The 15,095-nt window shown below is 40.5% G+C and overlaps 1 protein-coding gene across 1 annotated transcript; it reads right to left on the reverse strand.

The window, feature by feature from the left end:
* Positions 1–1,353: 1,353 nt before the first annotated feature.
* On the reverse strand, positions 1,354–8,984 carry LOC308077596 (coiled-coil domain-containing protein 106-like; the record flags this gene model as incomplete). The annotated part of the gene is made up of 5 exons (XM_080418342.1): positions 1,354–1,739; positions 6,084–6,290; positions 7,008–7,220; positions 8,247–8,462; positions 8,966–8,984. 5 exons carry the CDS (start codon positions 8,982–8,984, stop codon positions 1,354–1,356), a joined length of 1,041 nt encoding a protein of 346 aa, XP_080274468.1.
* Between the last annotated feature and the right edge of the window lie 6,111 nt (positions 8,985–15,095).

A 15,095-nucleotide genomic window follows, 5' to 3' on the forward strand; every position in this document is an offset into this window, starting at 1 on the left:
CAGTTAAAACGACAGAGGTGCGCCGTCTAAAGCGGACTTGAGCCACGACAGGCACCGGCGACGGATGTCCCAAGAAGTCACCCGTTTGCCGTCTTGGGAGTGAGAATGCATTATATAAAATTTGAGAACATTAAAACAACATTAGGAAACAAGCTCACATAAGCAACTACACTTTAGAAACAAGCCCAACTACCAATATTTACAAGCGACTTAACAGAAAAAACAAGCCCAAAGTCGCTTATAATAAGCAGACATGGCAACACTGTCGGGTACAGAAAAATATGACTAATGTGAAAGCTGATTGTACCAAAATGTGAAACAATTTTTATCAAATATCTCTTAATTACTATGATGCTGATGTTCAATATTATTATTATCAACAATGCTAATGATACACCATGGAGTTAAATTATCATTTTTAAATATTGAATTAAAATTGTCACATTTTAATTGATTTTCTAAGTCTCTGGGGTCTATATGATTTTTGCCTATGCATGATCTGAGGCAGTTCTACGTGTGTTTGTAGAGTAAAGGTCCTTGCACCCCGGGAGAGTTTATTTCATGCGATTAATTAACATTAATTTAAAAGGGAATCGCCTACATGCCAACTGGCTTGGGAATCGATAGAATGCTGATTTGAACATTTAAATAATGAAAACTATCAAACTAGACAGTGTTGATCAAAGAACAATCAAGATTATCTTACAGCATTGCCTATTTCTCACATCAAATGTTTTCAGAAACATAATTTTGTTTATCTGTAAAATTAGATTGTAACACATCTGCCAGGGTGGGTAGTACAGCAGATCACTGCTGTAACTGCTTACAGCCAGTGTTGCCAAAAGAAAAAACAAGCTCAAAGTCGCTTATAATAAGCGGACATGGCAACACTGCATACAGCTGCGATAGTGTCTATAGCATAATGAATCTTAGCTCTGTGTGGAAGATTGATAGACAGGTTGATGTCATCATGAAAATGTTGGTTCAAAGTGGTTAAACCAAGCCCCCCCCCCCCCCCCTCCACATTTATAATTCTACTGCGCCATGCTTCTACCGTCTGAAACGCTAGTGCGCTCTGCTCTATTGGCTCCAACGTTGGAGCCAATCCCGAAAGAAGAGTGTACTTCCAGGGGCTTTATGCGCTTGTGAGCAACGTTCATTGAAATCAATAGGTGGGGTTGGGCCGTCCGTTCTTATAACTCTATGGGTTACAGGGCTTAAAAGGGTTACTACAACACCTTTTTCATTTTAGCTCGACGTTAAGCACAGATTCGTGTTTAGTGAATGAGTCCCACTGTGAATGGAAAGGCATAACTTTCTGTCCCCCCCAGTGTCCATTAAAAATGTGTCACATTAACCAAGTAAAATGCTTTCTCCACCGCCGCCGCCACCTAGCTGCTGCAGGTGAGAATGCAGCACCCTGGGCCTCTTCCCAGAGATGGGCAGCAGCTCTCCGTTGGATTTCATCTGGTCTATTTTCCTGGCCAGGTCCGCGTCGGTGTCAATGACCAGGGAGCACCTCTGAGCGTAGTTCACCAGAGTCTCGTCCCCCTGGCGGAACGTGCCCACCAAAGGGACCAGGTCCTTGCCGGCCAGGTGGAGCTCGGCGATAGACGCCGTGTTGGCGATGGTGTTGCGGTCGATGCCGTAGTGGCGGAAGGCCTCGCTCATGCTCTTCTTCTTGATGAAGGCCGAGAGGACTTGTTTGTAGCGATGGATGACGTACTGGACGCCGGTGGCTGAGTACAGATAGAAGGAAGGAAACGAAGGGTAAGAAAGACCGTAGACGCTTTTATAACCGCAATAGTAGCGCAAGGAAGAGCCGTCATTCATGCTGGCTTTGCTGACAGTGTAGCAGTGGTGGAAAAAAGTACTCAAATTCTTTACTTAAGTAAAAGTACCAATACTGCAATATAAAAATACTCTGTTACAAGTAAAAGTCCAGAATAAAAAATTTACTTGAGTAAAAGTACAAAAGTATTGGCATCAAAATGGTACTTAAAGTACCAAAAGTAAAAGTACTAAATATTTGAAAATAGCAGATCTACAAGCTCACAACGCGTCGCGATGCGACGCGTTGTGAGCTTGTAGATCGGCTATTTTCAAATAGCCAATGTATAAAATAGGTTTAAAGTGGTTAATGTATGTTTCATTATATCATAATTTATATCTGAAAAGTAACTAGTAACTCAAGTTTTCAAGTAATTGTAGTGGAGTAAAAGTACAATATTTGCCTGTGAGATGTAGTGAAGTAGAAGTAAAAGTATTGGAAATTGGAAATACTCAAGTTAAGTACAAATACCTCAAAATGTTACTTAATTACAGTACTTAAGTAAATGTACTTAGTTACTTTCCACCACTGCAGTGTAGGCTAATAGCTTGGACATTTGTTTTACGCAAAAAAACGGACTGAAAAGCAGTCACAGAAGGTCTGTTAGCTCGATCTCCGCTCTCTAGTAACACTTTACTTGAGGGGGCAAATTCATACAAAGTGATTAACGCTAAATTAAAAGCTAGGGTAAGCTATGTTGTTTAAAGAACTCACACAGGACAGAGAAGTGAAATTGGAAGTTATGACAAAGAAATGAGCCACAATTGGAACTGGAACAGCTGACAAATGGGCATTCTCTCCTGATTGGCTGAAATTGGCAACCCACATGAAATGTATTAAAGAGCTGGAGAGACAGGGAGACCCATGTTACTGAACAAACACATAGCAATGATTACTATCAGAATATAGTGCTTTAACCTTTTAACAAAAAACTTTTTGTTTTAACCAAAAAAATTCACTCACCCTTTCTTTAATGATGAATTAATGATGAACTCATACATAAAATATATAAATGATCATGAATTTATCATTAACTCATTATAAATTCCTGGAAGTCACTATGACTTAACCAAGTGAAATATATCATTTCCACTTCTATGCCTAGGATGAGTGCTCATAGGCGGCAAGGAGGGTGATGATTATTTCATCACTAATTAAGCATTAATTGAAGCGTGTACGAATTAGCCCCCCTCAAGTGAAGCACGCACACACACACACACACACACACACACACACACACACACACACACACACACACACACACACACACACACACACACACACACACACACACACACACACACACACACACACACACACACACACACACACACACACACACACACACACACACACACTTTGACGGGGTCGGATCGTGTTGTGAAAATAGCCACGTGTGCGATCAGAAATACTTGGGAGGACAAACTGACGAGAAGCAGGAAGCGGTTGGAGGCAGAAAGGTCTGTGACTCTACCTCCACTGTCAACTCAAACTTAGGTTACATGACATAATGACCCCTTATTCTATATCGGTGCATTCTATATAGAACAGCACAGTGGATAGATGGGACAACACCTCGCCTTGAACAGGCTGTGTAAAAGGAGCTGTGTAAAAGGAGCAGGATAACTGAAATGATTAAAAGGTGCAGTAAGTGATTTATTTTCTATGTTTATTTTAATAAATGTAAAAAATGCTGATACCAATCATTGCCATTGAGCAGAGGTCTTCAACAGGTCCGGGACCCCTAAGGGGTCCTCAGAGTTACTACAGGGGGTCTGCCAAATCTTTGTGTGATAGGGACTTTTTTTTTTACACTAACCACTTGAACCCTAGCGTCCCTATTCTGAGGGGAACATTAGCCGAAAATAGCAGATCTACAAGCTCACAGCGCTGTGAGCTTGTAGATCTGCTCTCTTCACTGAAGAAGAGGGAAAAAATAGCAGACCAAGTACAGAGCCACGTTTACAAAGTATTGCGGGTTTAAGAGGTTAAATGTCTGAAAACACACATTTAGCATGAATACAAGATATAGTGGGGGGCCCCTGCTTTATCTCTCGTTCAGCTAGGGCCTGTAAAAACGTTGAAGCCCCCTGCCCCCAGAGTGTTTGTTCAGTAACAGGGGCCTTCCTGTCTCTCCAGCTCTTTGGACTCTGCTGTCAGACATGTTATTTAAATGCTGTACAAGCGTGAACCTGGGACTCCTCGTCATTACATTTCCTGTCATTGTGATGTCATACTGAGATCAATTTGCATGAGGTAGACTGCATTTCTAGTTAAGCTAGCAGCTGCAGCCACAGTTTCTGGATGGGACTGAAGTAATGAAGTAATATGAAGTACATCCGGTCGTTGGAACTGAAAGTGTGCTGCTGTTGCTTTCAAATGGCCAAAAAGAGTGGCTGAAATTCACGCAAGTATGCCAATATGACCCGCATACAGCCTGCTGCCATATGGAGGTAGGTGTGAATCCAAGCAACCTTTAGTGAAACCCAACAACCTTTAGTGAAACCCAACAACCTTTAGTGAAACCCAACAACCTTTAGTGAAAGAAAATGTACAGTATGTCCCTGTACCAAATCGAAAAATTAAAATAAAAAGCATGAAAATAATCCCCCGCTGCCTTTAGCGAGGAATTCACTTTTTTATGCAGTCATTCTCATGCTTGACTCAATGCTATAAGGCCTCAGATCATTGAGGAAATCTGCCTTTTTCCCCCCCGATTTTGTTTTTGCTGCTCTACCCACATTGAAATGAAGTTGTGTCCCTCCACATGGGGATTTGTTGAATAATTGTATTGTCTTACTTATATGCTTTGACAATGCAAAGGGATTCATATGCTGTGACCAAACTATGCCCGTTATGCACATGTGTTCAACACAAGGTTTATGTCTGGGATTTATCAAACGAGAAATTTCAACCACATTGTCCGTCGTAAAACACGGCACTGAACAGTAAAGAACTTAGGTAGGTTAAAACAAAGCCATACAATGCAAACTAGAGGTGTGCATAGTTGAGCCGTGTGGCTATGTTTGAGCCTATGTTTGTTTTAGGCTTTTATACTATAGCACCCTTTGGTGGAGACACTTGTGGACAGTGACATACAGACAGAAAGCCTCATTACAAGAATGTTGCACAGCACTAGCACTTCACGCAGCTTAAAGGGATATTTCACTTACAAAAAAACTTTTGGTAATTGTATCGTCTAATCAGGCTTTTGTGAGCCCCCCAGACAATTTTTAAGTTGCTTGATTCAGTATTTAGATATTTGATATTCATTTTATCAGACACGCCCCCTTCCTATACAAACCCGTTATAACTTCAAATTCAATTTTTAACATGTTAGATTAATCAAAAACACCCGACCTTGGTTCTGCTGACTCACCCTGCCCTCCTAATACGTGAGGGGGCCGTGTTTTTTCGATAACTCTTTTCATTTATTTTTTATATTTTTTTTGGAAAATGAAAAAAAAATAATTCAATAAAAATATTAAATTAAATAAACGAAAAAAGTTATCGAAAAAACACGGCCCCCTCACGTATTAAGAGGGCAGGGTGAGTCAGCAGAACCAAGGACGGGTGTTTTTGATGAATCTAACATGTTAAAAATGGAGTTTGAAGTTATAATGGGTTTGTATAGGAAGGGGGCGTGTCTGATAAAATGAATATCAAATATCTAAATACTGAATCAAGCAACTTAAAAACGGTCTGGGGGGCTCACAAAAGCCTGAGTAGACGATAAAATGACCAAAAGTTTTTTGAAAGTGAAATATCCCTTTAACTACTGGAATTAGATTTATATTTTTTGGTCCATTTCCTTTATTCCTTTTTTTTCTTACTTTTAGACCATAGTAGTCGTTTCTGTAGTTTTGTTTCTTTTGCTGCTATTTTGCTTTATATATTTGTATGTATTTTTCTTTCTCTTCTTAATATAGCCATGCTCTCACATGCAATCCCTAATATGTTAATTGATCGATTGTTCCTGCAATGCTCCTTGTCCATTGTTTATGGACTGTGTTTGTCTGTCAGTCTCATACTTTCCCTGATGAAGACCACATGCTGGTCGAAACATGTTGGCTTTTGAACATTTTGTAGACATGTGCTCTGATCCTAGAAGCACAAATCTACGTTTTTAACTCAACTTTTATCTCCATTTGAGCACCTGGTTGATCTCTCTCTCTCTCTCTCTCTACTGTAATTAAAGCTTTTGACCCACTACCTGGATCATCATTGTGTGGTGTCTGTCGTTCCACTTTACCTCTCTTCCTGCTGTAGTCCTTCCCTTTCTTTGCTCTCCTCTTGTCCTTGTGGTGTCTCTTCCTCTTGTGTTCACTGGAGGCGGCGGACATCTCTGAGAAGCCGGACGCCTCGGAGTCACTGCCGTTGCTTACGGAGGAGCTGGAGGACGCTCTCTCTCTCTTACGAGACTTGGGCTCCGGGTGTGGAACCTTGGCGGCTTTAGGAGCTGTGTGTATGAAAAGAAACAAGAGAAAGATCATTAAACACATTAAAATTCTATATATTTTTTATTATAGTTATATATTTGGGCTGTTTGAAAACTTGATCTACAAGCTCACATTTTGAGCTTTTAGATCTGCTTCTTTTTATATATATTTAGCATATAGAGCTTAAGTGGTTAATGGCTCAAAGGTAAATGTAAGGCAAGGCAAGGTTTTATTTGTATAGGACATTTGAACAACAAGGCAATTCAATGTGCTTTACACAGCAATGTAATGTAATGTACTGTAACGTAATTTCCCTACTGTACCAGAGCACTAACACATGGATTAAAGCAAATTAAGTCCTAAAAATCTGCAAAGAATTGATTTGAAACAGCGTGAAAGGTGCCCCTATGTTTCATGAAATTCGGAAGTTGCAGTTTGAGGCTTTAACCTTTGCTTTTATGAAACTACTACTGAAGATTGGACGTGTATTCTATCGTATGTATTAGACCGTCGTGAGACAGGTTAGTTCTACCCTACTGATGATGTGTTGTTGCAATAGTAATCCCACTCAGTACGAGAGGAACCGCAGGTTCAGACATTTGGTGACGCGTTGTAAGCTTTTAGATGGCCTATTTTCGCTGTGTGACAGGATTTCATAGAAGATATGCTGACTTCTGTTGAATCCAAATGAACTGAAATCAGTCGTGGTGACAGAGAACTTTAATCCATGTACTAACCTTCAACCACGGGGGTGGGCTGTGCAAACGCGGGCATGGAGCGGTTGCTGGTGAGGTTCTCGATCTGACTGCGGAGGAACTTGCGGTCCTGCATCAGGTCGTCCACCTGCCTCTCCAGGGCGGCGATGCGCTCCTGCTTGCTCTCCAGCATGCACTGCAGCTTGGTGATGGTCAGGAGCACCCTGGGGGGCAGACCCTCTGAGGTAGAGGCAGCTGTGGGGAAGGACAGGGACACACAGGACAATATGAAAAGCTGTTAGTACATGAAGTCTGCATGAAGTCTGTTATTTTGTGGATGTTCAGGTGGGGTGGGAGCGGACAGTGTCAGGAGAGCTTTTGTTTTGTTTTATCAAGTTTGTTTTGTACATTATGCATGGATGTATTTGTTGCATTGTTTTGTCTATTGTACTTTCTGTATTTTTTGTCATAAGGACCCTCTCGAAAACGAGATGACACATCTCAAGGGGTTATCTTTCTAATAAAGGTACTTTTGACATATGGCTCATTTATTATTAGAATGACTGTGTCCTATGACAATTCAACTGTACGCTGTGTCATCCACGTATAAATTAGCCTTTACACTGTTGTTTCACAGGGGGATATTTTGTACATTTAGGCAACAATTCGTTATTGTGTTGCCAGATGTAAGGCTGTGCTCATGTGCGTGTGCTCGTGTGCGTGTGCGTGTGCGTGTGTGTGTGTGTGTGTGTGTGTGTGTTAGAGGTGCGCATAGGCACTGCCCTCACAATTCAATTCGATTACGATTCACCAGCTAACGATTCCATTTGATTACGATTAACCTTGTAATAATTCGACTCGATTCGACGATGCATCGCGATGCATCACACTTTTCTATTACTGCACAACATGGCAACTTTTTCATCAGTCAATACAAGCAGTCAGATATACTGAACAACATAAATCTGGCTGCTGCTCTGTGCAATTACTGTAGCAACATAAGATTTTTCAGATTTTTGAGATTTGTGTGTCCGCATCGCAATTAATCTATGAATCGATTATTTTTGATACCACTAGTGTGTGTGTGTGTGTGTGTATGTGTATGTGTATGTGTGTGTGCGCGCGCGCGCGTGCACGTATGTGTAATTGCCTTCATTGACCACTTAGCCCCTAGTCAACCGGTGTCCCCCTGGGCTCTATACTAATTCAACTAGTATTTCCCTCCCTTTGCCTCTTTTAGCCGATCTGATCGGCTAAAAGAGGTGCCATATGTGTTCTTACTGGACATGGCGCTGCTGGGCGTGTTGTCCTGCACCACGTCCGCCGTGTTCCCGCTCTGGAAGTTCTCCCACTTCATGATGCTGAGGTCGTCGTGCTCCTGCTTGAGCCAGGGCGGGGAGCTCACCCTCTCCTTCCTCCTCATGGAGCTGGAGTCTATCTCCACACAGGGGGAGTAGGCTGAGGGCTCCTGCTGCCACAACGACATCTCTCCAACACCTGGACACAATAATGGACACAGTTCAACCTATGTCTTAGGGCTGTGAATCGTCTGCTATCTCACGATTCCATTCCGATTCTTGGAGTCACGATTCCGATTTTTTCAAAACAAACGATTCTCGATTCAAAAAAGTTTTCTTCCAATGTCAATACACAAAAACACTGGGGGGAAAAAAGCCCTACTATATGTACAGGGGTCTTCAACAGGGGGTCCTCAGAGTTACTACAGGGGGGGGCACCAAATGTTTGTGTGATAGGAACTTTTTTTTTCGTTGAAGACCCCTGACCTACAGTATAACATTACCTACAGTAGCTCTGCTGGAGCCTTAATTATGCATATTAAAGCAAAATCTTTGGATCAGTGATTCTCAACCTTTTGCATTTCAAGGACCCCAGTGCTTCATTTGTAAATGATTAGGAGCTCATGAACTTGACTAAAAGTTGTGCCCCCACCAACCATTTTTCAAACAGAATAATAAAGCGTTTAAATTGTGGTGATTTACCAACGTAACTCGGTTTCATTTTACGATCCAAACGGTCCTTTTCCATTGCAGAAACGGACATTGAGGGGTAAATGAAGTGGAATTGATAATAAATAGCCAAAAAATAAAAACGTATTGTATTGTATGTGAATTATTTGAGGTGACGGAACGCCTTTTAGGGGCCCCGGAGCGCAGGAGGCAGGCCCCGGAGCAGAGCACAAATTAAGGCCTGAAGGACCCCCGATTTGATGTGGCCACGGACCGCCGGACCCCCATTTGATACCCTTTTGGGTTTTTTTACTACACCAACCCAGTTACTTGAGGGGGCAAATTCAGAACACGTAATTAACGCTTAAATTAATGATGAATTAATGATGAACCTCACCATTAACTAATGATGTACGGTAGTCATTATGACTTAACACATTAAGACCGGTGACGCATCTGTGTCATTTTAAGATTTCTTTGGCTATTCAAAAATAGCAGATAAACAAGCTCATAGCGCGGCACCGAGTGCCGCGGTACGAGCTTGTAGATCTGCTATTTTTGAAAAATCTTGAAAAAAAATGTTTTTTTTTCAAAAAACTATTAGGATTTAGAAAACATTTTTAAGAATCGCTTCAGTTATTAATGGGTTAACCAAGTGTAATATATCAGTAGATAAGGACGTTATTCCACACTTCTATGGCCGGGCAGGAGTAGAGAGGAGGGTGGGTCTCTGGTGGTCGTTAAGAGACCAGACCCTCCTCTCTACTCCTCCACTCATCCTGGCCATAGAAGTGGAACTGTGTGGAATAACATTCACTTGGTTATATGTTCACCTTTTAGTCCACTGGTTCTCAACCTTTATCAGGCTGTGACCACCCCAAAATAATCATATTTGAACTGGAAACCCCCCATCCTGATAAGCACTTGGAATTGTAGGAGTTGAGGCATTACATTTAGTTTGACTCGATTCCACAGATACATATTGTGAAAAATAGCTGATCTACAAGCGATTTAATTGCCTCTTTCTTATATTATTTGACAATTTGCCCAATATTTAACCAGTTTTCATAGAATAGTTTGTTGATTACTTTATCCCTGTTTTAGTTTATGGTGAGCAGCACTGAGAGGACCAGGAATGAATGATTTGCAGGAGTTCATCATTAATTCATCATTCATTAAGCAGAAACGCACAAAAAATTCAAATAGCACAGAATGAGTCTACCACGATGGAGCGATTTGGACAATGATGGGCGAAGAATGATATCACTCGTTAAAAAAAGATTCATGTTTAAAAATATGATATAGAAATGATATGAAAAAGCCCATTCGTTGATTTCAAAAGCACCCATTAGAATAGAAAAAAAGGCCCTAAATGTGGGGTACATAACTTAATATATCGCAAACATGACACCGGCACAAATTATACTTTTTTACAGCAGAAATCAGCACAAATCCAGCACTAAAGAACAACATTATTTTTGCCCATGCACTATGCCCATGTATTTAGATTAAACACTGCAAAGTAGTGACCAGTAGCTACATGAGTGAGTTGAGAAGACAGAAGAGTTGCAGTGGTGGAAGAAGTACTAGATATTTTACTTAAGTAAAAGTAGCAATACCACAATATAAAAATACTCTTGTTACATGTAAAAGGCCTGTGTTCAAAATGTTACTTGAGTTACTTGGAGTAGAAGTAAAAGTACTGAAAATTGAAAATACTCCAGTTAAGTAAAAAAAAATACCTCAAAATTGTACTTAAGTACAGTACTTGAATAAATGTACTTAGTTACTTTACACCACTGGTGAACAGTAGAAGCTACATGCGAGTTAAGGCGTTGGTTCTCAAAGGGGTCCTTGAGGGAGTTCCAGGGGGTCCCCAGCTAAATGATGGATACCAAATGGACCCGTTAGTGATTTCTACACTCTCTGAGTTAAATTAACATTGATTTTACAATATAATTTGGGGTCCCAGGGATAGAAATGCAGTTAAATGGGGGTCCATAGCCTAATGCATGTCAAACTGGGGGTCCTTGAAATGAAAATGGTTGAGAATCACTGCTAGAGCCATACAAATCTTCTCTTATATTGGGGGTCCCTGACATATCTTTTCAAATGGGGGTCCACGGGCTAATAAGTGTCAATTTGGGGGTCCTTGACATGAAAAAGTTTGAGAACCACTTAAGGAGACAGAGTTGTTGTTGTGATGAAAACCCTCTCCTCATCACAGCATCACTTGATGGTTTCCATGGTGACGCTGAGCTCGTGCTCATCACACACTGATGTGATGCAGACTATAGAGCAAGGTGCAGTGGAGCAATTAATTAACGCGCGGATTTTCTCATAGCCTTAAATAACATAACAAACCCAAACACTAAACTGACTGTTTGATAAGAAACACGAGTCAACACGACGCTGAACCATGAGGATATGCGACGTGCATTTAATAAAATAACCTTATTTAATCCCTTCTCGCAGCGGTAATAATAATGCCTGGCCAAGATGGCTGACAGTAAATCAGTAGCAACTGGCAGCAGAAATACACATTAAATGAATAAAAACGTACCTTAATTGTGTCCACGACCAGTCGGTGAAATGTATGCTGTTGTTCAGTCTTCAGTAGGAGGTAAACACTGCCTCATTTGTGGTAAAAATGGCTTTTCTTTCCACCTAAACATTCACCCTGAGAGGAAATGAAACGCTGCTGACAGACTAGTGACAACATGTATGTGTATTTCCCCCAAGACGCCGCCAGAGGCCGCTCGGACACCACCGGTGTGACGCGTTGTGTTGTTCTCTCTCTATTGGTTGGTCTCGGTGCAGAGGATGAAGGTAGGGCGGAACAAGTGAGTTTCCCAAACTGTGGGTCGGGAACACTTGCTGGAGGGGTCCCCACATGATTTTGGGGGGTGGTCCCCAGATGACAGTAAATTGACAATTTAAGGACTTTTAAATACCTTTTTAATTCCTAAGAAAAAAATAAAAAGAAATTTAAAAAAAAATAGCATTACTGCATCAAAAGTAATCAACAAACTATACTATAAAAACAGGTCAAACATTGGCCAAATTGTCAAATAATAAAAATGAGGCAACACTTTTGAAAATAGCAGATCTACAAGCTCACAACGCCTCGCATTGCGAGGCGTTGTGAGCTTGTAGATCGTCTATTTTCACAATATTTATCTGTGGAATCAGGGTGGGGTCCCCAGTTCAAATATGATTATTTTGGGGGGACGTGGCCTGAAAAGGTTGAGAACCACTGCCATAGAGCAGTGGTTCTCAACCTTTTCAGGCCGTGACCCCCAAAAAGAGTCATATTTGAACTGGGGACCCCCACCACGATAAGCACTTGGAATGTAGAAGTTGAGGCATTACATTTTTGGTCCCACAGATAATTGTGAAAATAGCCGATCTACAAGCTCACAACACCTCCACATTTTTTTTCCCCCTTTCTTATATTATTTATTTGGCCAATGTTTGACTAGTGTTTATAGTATAGTTTGTTGATTACTTTTGATGCAGTAATGGTCTTTTTTTATTTCATTTATTTATTTTTGGGGATAAAAAAAGTCCTTAAATTGTCACTTCACTCTCATCTGGGGACCCCCCCCCCCCCAAAAAAAAAAAAACATGTGGGGACCCTCCTTGGGGGTCCTAATCCACAGTTTGGGAACCACTGCCCTATGGTACTCTGACATCAATCAATCAATAATTAATTCATAGCTTGTCAGATCCAGCATAGTTTCCATACCCTGGCCGTATTTATTTCTCATTCACTTTGCAGTGCAATTCAAGAAGATAATTATTCAACAACAACAACAACAACAACAACAACAAACAAGAGACATATCTACATTTAACTTCATAGGATGCTTTATTTGCATTCAACACAGTTCTTTGGCTATACTGACTGAGGCAAATGTTGGTCCCAATGCTTTAATTCTAAAAAGGCCAAACTGACTGATATCCCAAGTTGCTGCTGCTATAATACTCTTAAATGGAGTTAATTTCAGTTGGCCAGCCTGTTACAAATGTTTACAATGGGGGGATATTTGTAGCATGTTAAAACACAGCTGCCATATTGGGGACACACACACACAAGGGGCTGTTAGTCACAGGAACAGATCTTTGTGCTAAATATATATAACTGCACTTTAAATATCAGCAGGCTGGTTCTCTGTACTGCTAACAAATATAAAATAATCAGTGGTGGAAAGTAACTAAGTACATTTACTTAAGTACTGTACTTAAGTACAATTTTGAGGATTTTTTACTTTACTGGAGTATTTCCAATTGTCAGTACTTTTACTTCTACTCCAGTACATCTCAAAGGCAATTATTGTACTTTATACTCCACTACAATTATTTGATAACTTTAGTAACTAGTTACTTTGCAGATATAAATGACTACATTATAAAACATACATTAACCACTTTAGCCCTATTTTAGGCTATTTGAAAATAGCCGATCTAATGCGACGCGTTGTGAGCTTGTAGATCTGCTATTTTCAAACATTTTAGTACCTTTACTTTTGGTACTTTTAGTACATTTTTATACCAATACTTTTGTACTTTTACTCAAGTAAATTTAAAGTTCCGGACTTTTAACGTGTAACAGAGTACTTTTACATTGCAGTGTTGATACTTTTACTTAAGTAAAACATTTGAGTACTTTTTCCACCACTGAAAATAATCCAAACAAAATGATATAGTCAATACTTTGTTAGTCTTTAAGTACAAAAATATAACATAGTGGACAAGTGAGGTGCATGTGGATTTGTCAAGGCATGTCTTTTGTCTTTGCAGGACAGGATGGTATATTCTAACATCAAGTCAATAACAAGAGATTCTTTAGATAAGTCACAAACACAACAATATGGTCTTCTTATGGAGAGGTGGTTGTGATTAAAATACAAAAAAAAAACTTCAAAACAACATTACATTTCCATCTTCCATAATACTATACCAAGTGGTATTCTGTCACATAACAGACTTTCAGCTTTCTCCACGTGCAATAAATACTTAGGCCAGTAGGAGCTACTTAGGCCAGTAGGAGCTATTGCATTTTATGTCACATTAAAGGTTAAAAATAAGTCAGTCACAGAGGTTGGAGCATGGAGGGTGGGAGATAGGCTACTGACCCTGAAAAATTCATTTCTAACACCAATTTTAGCTGACAGGATTTCCCCTGTCTCAAAACCATGTCCCTTTTCAATATACAGTACCCACATGTCTAGTCTTGGTTCAACATACAGTACATTAATGTTATGCTTTCCAGCAGATCATGGCCTTCCCTATACAGTAAACTTCACATACTGACATAATCTAGCCACAGCAGATTATGCTACTAATTTCTGAACTAAATAGTTGATCCCACCCCCTCAATTTAACTGGATCAGTGTGAGTACAGGAGGCTACCAAGAAAGGCGGTAAAATCAGAAAACTTGTTAACAAAATGGGTACATAACTTCAACAACAGCCAGCGGATGTGTATAAGCTGGTATGATGCCTGCGTGTCGCTTATGATCCTAAAACATTTTGTTAAAGCCATCCTGTTGCCCTTTAAACTGTGTGTCAGTATGTACTTGTTGTGTCTGCGTTAATGTCAGTCCTGAAAAATCTGTAGTACTTGGCAAACTAAAGTGGTTAAAAGTTATAGCTAAAAACTCAGTAAGAAATGGGGTAGCCCATTTTAATGCGCGACTGTGACCAACTACTGTAAACATACTGTACCCCATATACCTATAAAACAAGTCAAGCGCTGCTATAATACGCCTCATACATGATGTTACTGACAGACACAAGAGACTAATGCTGCGTTGCACACGGGCAGATACAAAGATACAGGCTGACATTCTTTTTTCAATGGAAGCCAGCGACATTTGTAGCCGTTACAAAAGATACAAAGCTACAAATTGAAGTTGAGTGGGGTTCAACTTCCAGATACACAACTACAACCGTAGCTCGACGAGATGCACGCTCGATGACGTCGACAACGACCGTGTTGAGCAACACGGATACAAAGCGACAGAGCGACAAATATGCTGTGTTTCTTTGTGTCTGCCCGTGTGAACGCAGCATCATGCCGCGTTCACACGGGCAGATAGCATGGGATCAATACCATCTTCGGGTTTCTGATCCTCAGTCACGTCATCAGGCGGCCGGA

The sequence above is a fragment of the Gymnoscopelus braueri genome, assembly GCF_963280865.1.
Source record: "Gymnoscopelus braueri genome assembly, chromosome: 21".
Classification (NCBI taxonomy): Eukaryota; Metazoa; Chordata; class Actinopteri; order Myctophiformes; family Myctophidae; genus Gymnoscopelus; species Gymnoscopelus braueri.